General features: G+C 42.5%; 1 protein-coding gene across 3 annotated transcripts in view; it reads left to right on the plus strand.

The window, feature by feature from the left end:
• The window catches only part of TSPAN11 (tetraspanin 11), a 158,583-nt gene that overhangs the window by 54,990 nt on the left and 89,536 nt on the right, over window positions 1-14,057 (plus strand). For all 3 annotated transcript variants that reach the window (XM_075070831.1, XM_075070824.1, XM_075070841.1), the window contains exon 3: window positions 2,067-2,258. In XM_075070831.1, the coding sequence (XP_074926932.1) occupies window positions 2,067-2,258 (192 nt within the window). The remainder of the gene's footprint in view (window positions 1-2,066; window positions 2,259-14,057) is intronic.

Genomic DNA, 14,057 nt, shown 5'->3' on the forward strand with positions numbered 1-14,057 from the left:
CCTGGGAGGTGGGAGAAGTGAAGCAGCCACAGCGTGCTCGGGGAGGAGGTGGGGCAGGGGTGAGCTGGGGCGGGGAGTTCCCCTGCGTGCCACCTCCCCCTTTACTTGCTGCAGGCAGCCCTCCCCGCTCTCTTCTGCCCCAGCTCCCTCCACCTAAATGCTGGCAGCGACTGGGGCAGCTGAAGATCCAGCCGCCGCGGTCGCTGTGAAGAAAATAGCAGCCCCCAAATGCCAGCACCCTAGGCAATTGCCTAGGTCGCCTAAATGGTTGCGCCGGCCCTGGCTGGAGGGAGTGAGATATGAGGACGTCATGGATTGTTGTGATCTTTTTGGGTATCGAGTGTGAGTTCCAGAGACAGCAAGAGAAGGAAAAGAAATGGGGGAATGGGTGTGAGGTTAGGAACAGTGCCATAAGGCAACTGGATGTGGTGGCAAGGATAGGTGTAGGAGGAGGAGAGGGTAGAGATAGAGGGAGAGCCAGAAATAGAGCAAATGTCACCAGACTTTAGGAGAAGAAGACTGAGGCGGGTGTGGATGTGGGACCTGGATTTCTGCAGCTGGGAGAATGGGGGATGGAAAGGGGAAGAGGAGCAGGTAGAGTTTATTGGAACTGTGGAGGGTTGAGGGTAACAAGGACGTTTGTTTTAGCACCTTATTCTCTACCTGGGATTGAAGAGATGCATTTTCAGATACACTAGGAAAGACAATACATTTGCAGTGGAGAGAGTGGATAGTTGACATTATTAAAACAAAATATACTGTGTTGTTGCTTATGAGTTCTAGCCAGTACTGTGCTTCTTAGAGCTACATGTGTAAGACATGCTTGTCTTGTGGAACTTCAGTCTGTTCTGCAGTGCAGGGTTTCATGGAATAGTTTCCCCAGTTGTTAGGGTGCCATGATAAAGAAAACCCAAGTACTATTTTGTGATAAACACTGTTCTAATTATTTTAATAGCTCAGTTGTCAAACCTGCACTGTATAGTTTTAAGTGGCTTGGAAAACAAACTGCATGACTTTTAGTGGATTGGTAAGTAAACATCATTGGGACTAACAAGTTTCTTGAACTTGGCGGGGAAGCACATATTTGGGCTAGAGAGTATCGTACTGGGGAAAAAATGAGGTTCTGTAGCAAAGTGAGGATGGGTCAGTTAGGGACTCTTAGACTGAGCTGGTTGTCCTTTGAATATTATTATGTGACCTAAAGAACAGCAGCAGAGTGAAGATAGTCTGTTTATTCATAACTATACCATAGATAGGTGCTCTGATACCACAATATGGATTCAGGATTTAAAAACAAGATTAGATTATTAGAATAAATCTATTAATTAATATTTTTAATTATTTGACCAGCTCTAATAATAAAAATAACATTAGGTGCTGGACTGTTATGTCAGTTCCTGCGTTGCTGTTACCAACAATGCAGGAATTGAAATAATGGACTGACTTCTAATCTGGTCGTGGTGTTTTTGATGTTGCCATTTTCTGACATCAGTGTCCCATTCTGAAAGTGTCACCGTTGTGCTAATCAGTAGCAGAAATCCAGGGCCTTGCAGGTCAGCTTTGCAATGGAGACTAAATCAGTGGCGTGGAATCTGGTTATATACTAAACTTAACTTGCTTTATTTACACATGTACACCTTCCCTGAAATTATATAGTCAAACTGTGTGCCAGTCAATCCCCTCTTCCAGGAATTTTAGCATAACACCAATGGCCAATTCCCAGGGAGCAACTCTGCCTCAAGAATTGCGTCTGATTAGAACCCAGGGTACAGAGCGAACTCTCCTGTTACTCATACAGCTCACTCTCTCCCAAAATTGCCTCTGCAGAAAACATTGTACAGCTGAAAACTAACAGCAACACATAATGTCTTCCTAAGTGTCAAAACTTGCTTCCACACTAAAAGTGGAAGACTGTAACAGCACCATCTGATGACTCCTAATTATTTATTAGAGCTGCCCAGATAGCTGAAAAAGATATTAAGCAAGATACAAGTTCTTAATGCCAGATTAAAATATTTCAAAGTGTGGCTTCACCGTGTACATGTCCTTCTTCTTGTATGCCATAGGTGGGTGGTGCTGCAGTGATGGCTGTTGGCATATGGACCCTAGTTGAAAAAAGCGACTATCTGAATATCCTGGCATCTAGTACATTTGCTGTGTCTGCATACATCCTGATCTTTGCAGGAGGTCTTGTGATGATTACAGGTTTTCTGGGATTCTGTGCAATCATCAGGGAACAAAGGAGCTGTCTTTCCGCAGTAAGTAACTGGATTTTATCTTTAATGGAAGCAGACTCTTACTAATAAGGATCTACTAATCTCTCTGTTGAAGCAAGAATGGCAGGTACAACATTCTGCTAGTGCGTTTACTTGGCCTGGAGGTGGAATATGGCATGAGGAACAGTATCCATTACCAAACAAGCAGCATCTTTTGAGGGCAGCTTCCCACTATGCCAAGCATTTTCTTTTGTATTTGTGATGCTATTGAGAAACTATCGCTGGATACCCATGAAATAAAATCAGCTAAAGCAACTTTTAGCAATTTTATCTAATCCAGGTTGGATTCAGAAAAGCTCTAAAGTTACTGGTGAAAATGGACACCCAAGTCCTTCAGAAAAGTGCTGACTGCCACATCCAAACTCAGTGTTAAATGACAGCAAAAAAATTGCAACTTCTTTCTCATCTGTTTCGCTCCCTATTTCTATCCAAAACTTCGTAAGAAAAATGTTTGTATTGCTTTTTACCTCGGTTCACCCTGCAGAGCCAATATAGCTCAGAGAGAGGAAGTGGGAATCTATTCTGACTTGTGCATTATTGATCAAATTATTTACTAAATGCCAATTAAATGGCCACTCAGTTACATCTGGGCAAACCCATTGGTGACAGAGGAATTGCACAGGTTTCACTGAGGGCATGATCTGGAAGACAATGAGTTGCACATGTTCACTGACGTCAGAGGCAGTAGACACTCTCTTTGAGTGGGGAACAGAGGTGCATAAGGAAACCTAAACAAAGCACTGTACCAGCATAGCTAGTGGGGAGAATCAGGGCAGAGAAGGGAAGGAAGGGTTAGAGCTCTGCATGCTAAGCAAGGGGAGCGCCTGAGACTTGATGGAGGGAGATCAGTCAGCTCCAGGCTGGGAAGACAGTTTCCAGTGGTTCGTGTCCCTCTTGCCAGGGTAGCTGCTCCTGGCCCAGTCACATCACCCCAATTTCTTCCTGGCCTGATCCCAGATGCTGCAGTGGCTAATCCAGTCCCTCGGGATCCTGGTCTTGCGTCCACTCCAAGAAGCTGCAAAGCCCTACCCTGCCTAAGCAGCCTGAGCACGTGCAGTGTACGGAAGATTGCCACACACACATGCAGTTTACAGGGAGTGCTGTTTCCCAGGATGTGAAGCAAAACAACTCACAGGGACAGGAAACATAGATCAGCCCCCATGATATTTCCATTGATGGTGGGCTAGCACTTGCTGTCACCTCACCCCCCAGTTCTGCCACTCCTGGTTGAAGTCATAATTGGGCCACCAGAATCTTTATTACTGATTCTGTGCAAGAAACAAAAATCTCAGCTTGACTGTCAAATCCCAGGCTGAGTTTGCAGGACTGGTAGTTAGAAAAAATACTTTTTACTTGCAAACTGAGCACATTTGCCTGGAGTCACTGAAAGACCAGAAACGTGACACCCTGCAATGTTATTGTCACAGTGTCAGTTTTTAGGGATAAACCATGGCTTAAGAGCTGATGTTTCTGGTGGAGGAGTGTAAAAGGAAATTAGCAGTTTATATAGATGATTAAACACCAAGTCAGACTTGAGTGGTTCATAGACCTTGGGCTGGCTGTAAGCACAGGGTGAATGTCAACCTAGAAGAAAAATTCTTTAGTAGAAGTTTGCCCAGCAACCTCCATTCAGTTTGTGAAGTAGTATCATAGAAGTGTAGGACTGGAAAGGACCCGAGAGGTCATTTAGTCCAGTCCCCCGCACTCGTGGCAGGACTAAGTAATAACTAGACCATTTCTGAAGGTGTTTATCTAACCTGTTCTTAAAAACCTCCAATGACGAAGATTCCACAACCTCCCTAGGCAATTTGTTCCAGTGCTTAACTACCCTGATATGAAGTTTTCCGAATGTCCAACCTAAACCTTCCTTGCTACAATTTAAGCCTAGTGCTTCTTGTCCTATCCTCAGAGGCTGAGGAGAATAGTTTTTCTCCCTCCTTCTTGTAACAACCTTTTATGTACTTGAAACTTGTTATCGTATTCCTCCCTCCTCGATATTCTCTTCTCCAGATTAAACAAACACAGTTGTTTCAATCTTTCCTCAGAGGTCATATTTTCTAGACCTTTAATCATTTTGTTGTTCCTCTCTAGACTTTCTCCAGTTGTTCACATCTTTCCTGAAATGTGGTGCCCAAAACTGGACACAATACTCATGCTGAGGCCTTATCAGTGCAGAGTAGAGCGGAATTACTTTTTGTGTCTTGCTTACAACATTTCTGTTGATATATCCCAGAATGATGTTCAATTTTTTTTTCAACAGAGTTACACTGCTGACTCATATTTACCTTGTGATCCACTGTAACTCCCAGATCCCTTTCCTCAGTACTCCTTCCTACGCAGTCATTTCCCGTTTTGTATGTATGCAACTGATAGTTCCTTCCTAACTGGAGTACTTTGTATTTTTTGTTGTTGAATCTCTCCAATTAGTCCTGATCTTTTTGAATTATAATCCTACCCTCCAAAGCACTTGCAACCCCTCCCACCTTGATATCATCCGCAAACTTTGTAAATGTACTGTCTATGCCATTATCTAAATCATTGATGAAGATATTGAACAGAACCAGACCCAGAACTGATCCCTGCAGTTTCCCACTTGATTTGCCCTTCCAGTTTGACCGTGAACCACTGATAACTGTTCTCCAGGGACTTTTTTTGTGCATCCACCTTATACTAGTTCCATCTAGGTTGTATTCCCTAGTTTGTTTATGAGATGGTCATGTGAAACATTGTCAAAAGCCTTACTAAAGTCAAGACATTGCACGTGTACATTCAGAGATGAATCCAGCACAGAGCCCTCTCCTCTCTTAAGGCCCTGTCTGCTGGAATACCATCAAAAGTCCTGCCTCTACAGTGGCTGAGAGGGGTTTTCCCCTAAGCATTCTGCCATTTTCTGAAGTTCCTTGGGATTGCAGTGAGCCTTTCTCTTCCCCCACCATCCTCCCTTTTCAGTTTCCCTCTTCTCACTCCCACATCCCAGGGTTGCCAGACACTTTGGATCTCCTTCTCATTTCCGCTAAGGCCCCTTTATACTTACATTTGCTTCACAACCCCTTTTCACTGCCAAAGCAGTGTGAAGGGGCCTTACCATAAATGAGAATCAGATCCATTATATCCAGAGGAGGCATTTACAGGCTTGGGGGACAAATTGCCTATTTCCAGAGTAACCATTTGTGTTATAACAAAGAGTGTTTTGACTTCAAGGTGGCAACAAGTAGCAGGAGCAAATACAATTTTAAGAAATGAATATGGGAATTTTCATTAAGTATGTCAGAGGGTAGCGGCCCACTGAAGGAATCAGGGAAGGTCCCAGCTACCTCTGACAAGGCTCCAGAAGGGAGAATGAGGCAGCTCAGGGTCACCTGGGAGTAGTTAACTCACTGAGTAACTGGGAGGCTGTTAGTTAGGCAAGGAAGCATAAAAAGGTAAGGACCTCAGTTAGAGGATAAGCTTCTGAGGAGATAGGTGGCTAATGGAGAGAAGGGACTGGTCTACGTGGGAAATTACATTGGCATACCTGTCTCTCTGGTGAGTGTGAAAAATCTACAGCCCTGAGAGATGTAGTTAGGCTGGCCTAACCCCGAGGTAGATGGTGCTTATGCAACTGGGCCACTGTAGTCCTTAAGTGTAGACATACCCTGATTCTGTAAAGAGGGAGAAACAGGGCAGGAGGCTGGGGAAGACTACAGAGGTAGGAAGTAGCTCAGGGAACAGCAAGGGACTGAGAAGGGCTGGCTCTGGGTATTCCAAAAAAGGGCCTGAGCTGGAACCCAGCAAATGTGTGGTTCTGGGTTCCCCTACTTACCCCAGCCAGAGACTGTTGGAGAAGAAACTCGTGACCTGTGCTTATGCCCATGAAATGGCTTCAGTTAGATACAGGGGGACCCACTATAACAGCTTGAAAATAAGCATGGTGCATTGGCAAAGATGAGCCAAATATGTCATACTGTAACTATTTTAACTGTAAGGCCATTAGTCATGCTTGATTACATATGGTTATCTTAATAAAAAGGATTGTATAGCAGCAGCGGCCCAAGAATTTGTACAGTCACTGCTTACGGATACACAACTGAATCTAAATCTGAAACATTTTGTGTGCTAAAATGATGAAAGTGCTTAAGGGAAGATTTAGATTATGCTTTTTTCCTAATTGACTGCACTTAAACTGGATTTTCAGCAAACTATTTTATTTATAAAAGTTTATTCATTAATACTTCTTTAGCAATTTTCATTCATAGAACTCCAAGTGCAACACAAAGTGGGGGTGGAGGGCAGAATATATTATCCCCATTTTTAAGGTGAAGCAACTGAGGAACAGAACAGTGAACTGACTTACCTAAGATTTCACAGCAAGTCAATGTCAGAGCTGGGAATAGATCCAAAGTTTTTTGACTCCTAATCATGGACCCTCCACTAAGCTTAGGTTTCTCTCCACCCCACAAAGATATTTAAAGTGTTATTTACAGGTATAGAAACCCCTGAAACAATCAGGAACTATATCAGTTAAAAAATAAAAAATGTATGTATAAGTGACTCTCTTAAACGTACAAACAAGAGCAGAGATGTTTCACAGTATGGAACAGTTATTTAGTTAAATAGTAATTGACCGCTGGTTTTATTTCCCCAGCCCTAAAAAAACACACAAAACCCTTCAACAGAAAAGTCATCATCTTTCATTTCATTTTCTTTTCCATCACTCTTGTTTCAAATTTGAGCATTGACATGCTATGGACACTCTGCATATTATAAAGGCAAATGAACTGATGAACAAACCTTGGCAGCACAGGAGTGCACTGAGCCAAGATTAAATCTATAACTAATATGAGTAATGCATTGTACAAAAAGGCTACCATATGGAGCCATTCATTATCCCTATGCATTTGTTATAACAGGAAGAGAGATGGGTACTCTCCTTAAGTGAGCCAAATTATATTTCAGCCTATTGCAAGACTACGCTAAATAACTATTAAAATAAAAGTCATAATTAACATAAAAGCAAATTGCCTTCACTGGGTTTTCTCTAGTAGAGAAACATCACATAATGATTGTCAAAAAAATTGGAAGCTTTTTCCGATAGATAAATTGCACCTTTAAGCTATGCAAGACTGACTCAAATCTTCTGCTGGATCAAACAAAAGGACGGTTACACCAACATCATCTAACTGTTGAACTGTTGTTAGTGAGTTTAGGGCTGGTGTGAAGTGCTAGCCTGTTTGCCTCCAAATGAATTGCAGGTGCAAACATGAAGGTACTAATTAGGGCTGGTAAAAATGTTTCCATTTAAGCTTTTTTTTTTTTTTTGGAAAGCACAAACTTTCACAAAACTAATTTTGTCAAAAACACCATTTTCCCATTGAAAATTTTTACCAGCCCTAATTAGTACCTTCATATTTGCACCTGCAATTCATTTGGAGGCACAAATAGAAGTATATATGGTACCTCTAGTGCTCCAACAATCCTGTTGTGAAGAGGTGTAAGAACTCAGTTTTGCAGGAGAGTCAGATGTGACTGGGACAAAATGCAGACACGAATGGGAGTCCACCCTTTTTGGAAATTAGCAGAGCTTTGTAATATCTGAGATGAAATCTGTGAGGTGAAAAGGGCTAGTTTTAAATAGTTGGTAGCCAAGTAACTTTGTTTTAAAAATGTTTCGAGAAACAAGAAATGTCAGGCCAGCTCTACTATTTGTTCTTCTTACTGACAACTCAGAGGTATGGCTCTCACTACTTAGTTACAGGGACCATAGTTAAGACAAAGTAAAAGGAGCACAATTATTAATCATGGCTATTTTATTAAAGAAAGGAAAATAAAATATCAGACAAAACAACACACAACTAAATACAAATGATGAACTGGTTACTTATATTACAGTTTATTTTGTATACCTTTCTGTGGAGACCTTTAACAGAGATTACACGTTTTGAGTGTGAATCACCTCTCAGGGATTTTTTTTTTCTTGGTAAGATAAAACCAAAAATATATTGTTTTCCAAAATTATTGTGAGTTCATTTTTAATATCTTATAGTAAAGTTATGATTTTGTCATGGAGGTCGCAGAAGTCACCAGAGACCTCAGGGACTTCAGGCTGCAGTGATTGACAGCTGCAGGGTACCCCTGCCACCCACAGGGAGGCCCCGAGCTCTCAGCTGCCTGAGCTGCAAGAGAACCCCACAGATCCTAGCTGCTGCGGGCGGTGGAGGCCCCTGGAGCTCCAAGCTGGGGCCCCCACAGCTGCCCAGTCACTACGGTTGGTGTGGAGGCATCTCTCCATTTTGTCACAGATATTTTTAGTAATAGTCACGGACAGGTCATGGGCTTCCATGAATTTTTTTTTTATTGTCTGTGACCTGTCCGTGACTTTTACTAAAAATATCTGTGACAAAATCTTAGCCTTACTTATTAGATACTTAAAAGTGTTTAGGGATGGGCAAAATAATTTGTTTCAGAGCAAGTGAAACTTGTCAGTAATAGCAGCAGGTGAATGAACAGTGATGGTGTGGCTGATCTGGTTAGGTCCTGTGATTGGTGTCGCCGGTTGTTAGCAACAGGACTCCACTGCGCCATCAATACAGCCCCAGCTAAAATCCCTCCAATGCCATATTCAGGATCTACAACCCATCCTGGACAATGATCCCACACTTTCACAGGCCTTGGGTGGCAGGCCAATTCCTTGCCCACAGACAACCTGCCAACCCTGAAACGTCATTCTCACCAGCAACTGCACACCGCACCATTAGTAGGCTCTCTGCTCAGGGAACCAATCCATGCCAACAAAACCCCGATGCCAACTTCTGCCCACATAATCTACACCAGCAGACCACCATCACAGGACCTAACCAGATCAGCCACACCATCACCGCTTCATTCACCTGCACGTCCACCAATGTAATATTATGCAATCATATGCAGCAATGCCCTTCTGCTTGCGTTACATCGACCAAACTGGACAGTCTTCTACGGAAAGATAATGGACACAAACCAGATTATTAGGATGGCATATACAAAAAAACCTATAGGAGAGCACTTCAAACCTCTCTGGCCACACGTATAGCAGACCTTTAAGGTGGCCATCCTGCCAGCAAAAAAACTTCAGGACCAGACTTCAAAGAGAAAAACTGCTGAGTTCAATTCATTCTGCCAATTTGACACCATTCCAGCTCAGATGGTTGAACAAATACTGTGAATGCTTGCCACTACAAAACCAGTTTCTCCTCCCTTGGTTTTCACACCTCAACTGCTAGAACAGGGCCTCATCCTCCCTGATTGAACTAACCTCGTTATCTCTAGCTTGCTTGCTAGCATATATATACCTGCCCCTGGAAATTTCCACAACATTCATCTGACGAAGTGGGTATTCACCCACGAAAGCTCATGATCCAAAATGTCTGTTAGTCTATAAGGTGCCACTGGATTCTCTACTGCTTTTACAGATTCAGACTAACACGGCTACCCCTCTGATACTTGTCAGTAATAGTAATCTAAACAATTTATGCTTGGGCAAAGTAAGTAATCTTAACAAAATCCCATGAAATTGAAGAAGATATATAAATTAGTTACTTAGCTCCTGAAGTGGCTTCTTCTATCTTAAGACAGTCCAATAACAAATATTAAGAATTTTTAATCCAGTTATATCCCACTCTTTCTTTGTTTACCGATGTTTAGCCACTGTTGCCTTTCCAGGAATACATGGTTAAACCACCTGGTGAATAATAGGAGAAATGGTTAGTAACTTATCTTACAGCAGCATTTTCATAGCCCAATAAAATTATTATAGGAGTTTAAATCTCATTGCTTGGCAGTGTCTTAGTTTCTTTCACCAATTCATGTTGAAGTTTTGGAAAGGTTTCCCTTAGATTGGTTTCTTTTTGAATCGTCACTGTTTTGTTTTTTGTATTCATTTATTTGTGGCAGTGTGCTTGTAGAGATGGACAGGATGAGTCATGGAGTGCATGCTGCCTATGTAAGGTAGCAGAGGATGTCTACCCTACAAAACAAAACTCCACAAGTTTTTCTGCACATTCTGGTTCTTTGGCTGGAGGTTTTAACACGAAATGTCTTCAGGCTTTTGAGCCCCCTCTCTGTGGGTAATAGGGGCCAGATTTTAAAGCTATTTAGCCAAGGGAAATTGTGCTTCACCAATTTTTTAGAATTCTTTGAGGGGGTTAACAAACACGTGGAGAAGGGTGATCCAGTGGATATAGGGTACTTTGACTTTCAGAAAGCCTTTGACAAGGTCCCTCACCAAAAACTCTTTTAAACAAAGAAACTTTTAAGAAGGAAAGTCCTCTCATGGATCAATAACTGGTTAAAAGACAGAAAACAAGGGTAAGTTTTGTTTTCAGAATAAAGAGTGGTAAATAGTGGTTTCCTCCAGGGATCTCTACTGTGACCAGTGTCGTTCAACATTATTCATAAATGATCTGGAAAAAGGATGAACATCCAGGTGGCAAAGATTGCAGATGGTACAAAATTACTCAAGATAGCTAAGTACAAAGCAGACTGCGAAGAGTTACAAAGGGATCTCACAAAACTGGGTGACTGGGCAACAAAATGGCAGATAAAATTCAGTATTGATAAATGTGAAGTAATGCACATTGGAAAACATAATCCAAACTAGATATACAAAATACTGAAGTCTAAATTACTTGTTACCATTCAAAAAAGAGATCTTGGAGTCATTGTGGATAGTTCTCTGAAAACATCCAGTCAATATGCAGCAGTGGTCAAAAAAGCTAACAGTGTTTAGGAACCATTAGGAAAGGGATAGATAATAAGAAAGAAAATATTATAATGTCGCTACATAAATCTGTGCACACCCACATCTTGAATACTGTGTGCAGTTCCAGTCACCCCATCCCAAAAAAGATATTGGAAATGGTTCAGAAAAGGGCAGCAAAAGTTATTGGGGTATGGAATGGCTTCCATATGAGGAGAGATTAAAAAGACTGGGACTATTCAGCTTGGAAAAGAGACGACTAAGAGGGGATATGATAGAGGTCTATAAAAGCATGACTGGCATGGAGAAAGTGAATAAGGAAATATTATTTACTCCTTCTCATAACTCAAGGACCAGAGGTCACCCAATAAAATGAATAGGCTGCAGCTTTAAAACAAACAAAAGGAAGTGTTTCTTCACACAGTGCACAGTCAACCTGTGGAACTCGTTACGTGGGTTTTTCTTGAAGTCCAAAAGTATAACTGGGTTAAAAAAAGCATTAGATAAGTTCATGGAAGATAGGTCCATCAGTGGCTATTAGCCAGGATGGTCAGGGATGCAATCCCATGCTCTGGATATCCCTAAGCCTCTGACTGCCAGATGCTGGGATTTGATGACAGGGGATGGCTCACTTGATAATTAACCTGATCAGTTCAGTCCCCTTGAAGCATCTAGCATTGGCCACTGTCAGAAGACAGGATACTGGGCTAGAATAGATCATTGGTCTGACCCAGTGTGGCTGTTCTGATGTTCATTTTAGATGCACAGAATTGCTTAGTGGGATTTTCAAAAGTGCCTAAGACCCTATTGAATCCCATTAGACACCTCTCTGCATCTTTAGGTGCCTTTAAAAATCACACTCTAAGTGTCTGTTGTGAGTTAATCTGGTTTCCTATTTCCTCCAGTTAATGCTTTGTGTGTAGTGTATTAATTATATGAAGTACTCGATGTTTAAAACAAGCCCATGATCGGTGATTTCCAAAGCCAGTGGCTATGCTATCTCTCAGTCCCAAAGATTGTTCAAACACTTATTTTTGTATGATAAAGTAGCATGTGCATCTCTAACTATTTGGAAGCAACGTGAAATTAACTTATTGGTCATGTTAATCAAATTAGGAGTAAGTGACATGTTTTTTCCCAGTAATGGATGTGCACAGGAGTTTTGGGGCTTTAAAGATTGATTAATCCCCCAGAAGTGTGAAAATGTCATTGGAAAGCCTGTGTGTCAAATTGTCTAATTTGATTAGCTTATCTGAAATGGGTAAGGAAATTGTTCTTTCTTTGGCATGATGTGCTTCTGTTATGGAGTGATCTGTTTGAGTTTTGCACACTTGACAACGGCTTTAATGAGTTGCACTCACAGTGAAGACTGTGTTTCATCGCTAGATGCAGGAAGCTAGTTCATCAACGCCCATCAGCTAGCTGTACACACAAAGTAATTGTATATCCGTCTCCAGGCAGGCTCCAAAAGAGTGACTGTGTTATGAAAAATGGCTTTGTGCAGTTCTGAGTATTTTTTGTCTCACTGATTCCTCATCAGATTTGCTCAGATTACAAACACAAATACTTGTTTCCAAGCCTCAGCATTTTCTACTTGAAATTTGAGGGCTCAAATCCTCCACTATGTTGAGTTTACACTGGCAAAGAGGGGTGGCTGGGTACCAAAATGGCCCTCATGTAACCTAGAGCAGTGGTTCCCAACCTTTTGGAGATCAGAGCCCATTTATAAATGTTTATGGCCTGCTGTGAACCAATGGGGTGGATGCACTGAGGTCGTTTTGCTTGGGTCCTGACCCCAAGGGGTTTGGGTCCTGCTCAGCATTCACACCACAATGGCAGCTCCTGCAGCTGCTGTGCTGCGGGGCTGGCTGGGCTTGACTCTCCAGTCCAGGAGTTGCAACCTCCAGGGTTGCAGCACCACTCAGGTTTGGCTCCGCCTCCCTACCTGAATCAAATTTGCATGAGTGGAGTTGTAAGCTGGCTCATGCAGTGGCCGAGCCACTTACTCAAATCTGGCTTATCTGGACTCCTGTCATCATGAGAGCTGGGCCAAACGAAAGTGCACTGGGACCCCACAGATTGCAGTGCCTGGAGTAGGGAGGTGAGCCCAGCCATGGGACAAGAGCTGCTATGCACCCCTTAGAAACGTTCTTGCAACTCAATTTTGGGTCCTGACCCATGGATTGAGACACCTTGACATAGAGCAGCTTCAGGGCTGCTGTAAATTATGCTGCCTGCTCCAGAAACTATATGGACTGAGGATCTGGCAGCTTGCTGTGTGCTCACCATGCCTGTCCCCACATGGGCACACCTGTCCCTATTCCTTCCCATCTCAGATAAGCCTTCTATGCCAAGATGACAGGAGGAAATCTCAACTGCCCTCTTTAGGGCTTTCTGGGTACAGTGCAAAGCAGCCAGAACTGAAGCCCAAGCCTGAGCCCTGACAGTCAAGCCTGGGTTCTTTCTGACTTACGGATCATCACTGTTCATAAAAGATTCTGCAGACCAGATGCTGGAGTCACTTTACAATCTGAGTTATCTTCAAATTCTATGTTCAGTTATACCTATGTAACCCCATTATTTTTAATAGGATTTGCAGATGTAAATGACTTTGAGGGCAGAATTTGGCACTAGAATTGGAATTTGGTAACCAAGTCTGTTTGTGATGACAAAATAAAATCCAACTCCATCTCTCTGGCCTGGTCTACACTATGCATTTAAACCGATTTTAGCAGCGTTAAACCGATTTAACGGCGCACCCGTCCACACTACGAGGCCCTTTATATCGATATAAAGGGCTTTTTAAATCGCTTTCTGTACTCCTCCCCAGCGAGAGGAGTAGTGCTAAAATCGGTATTACCATATCGGATTAGGGTTAGTGTGGCCGCAAATTGATGCTATTGGCCTCTGGGCGGTATCCCACAGTGCACCACTGTGACCACTCTGGACAGCAATCTGAACTCGGATGCAGTGGCCAGGTTAACAGGAAAAGCCCCGCTAACTTTTGAATTACATTTCCTGTTTGCCCAGCATGGAGCTCTGATCAGCACGGGTGGCGATGCAGTCCC

The sequence above is a fragment of the Chelonoidis abingdonii genome, chromosome 1 (assembly GCF_003597395.2).
Source record: "Chelonoidis abingdonii isolate Lonesome George chromosome 1, CheloAbing_2.0, whole genome shotgun sequence".
Lineage (NCBI taxonomy): Eukaryota > Metazoa > Chordata > Testudines > Testudinidae > Chelonoidis > Chelonoidis abingdonii.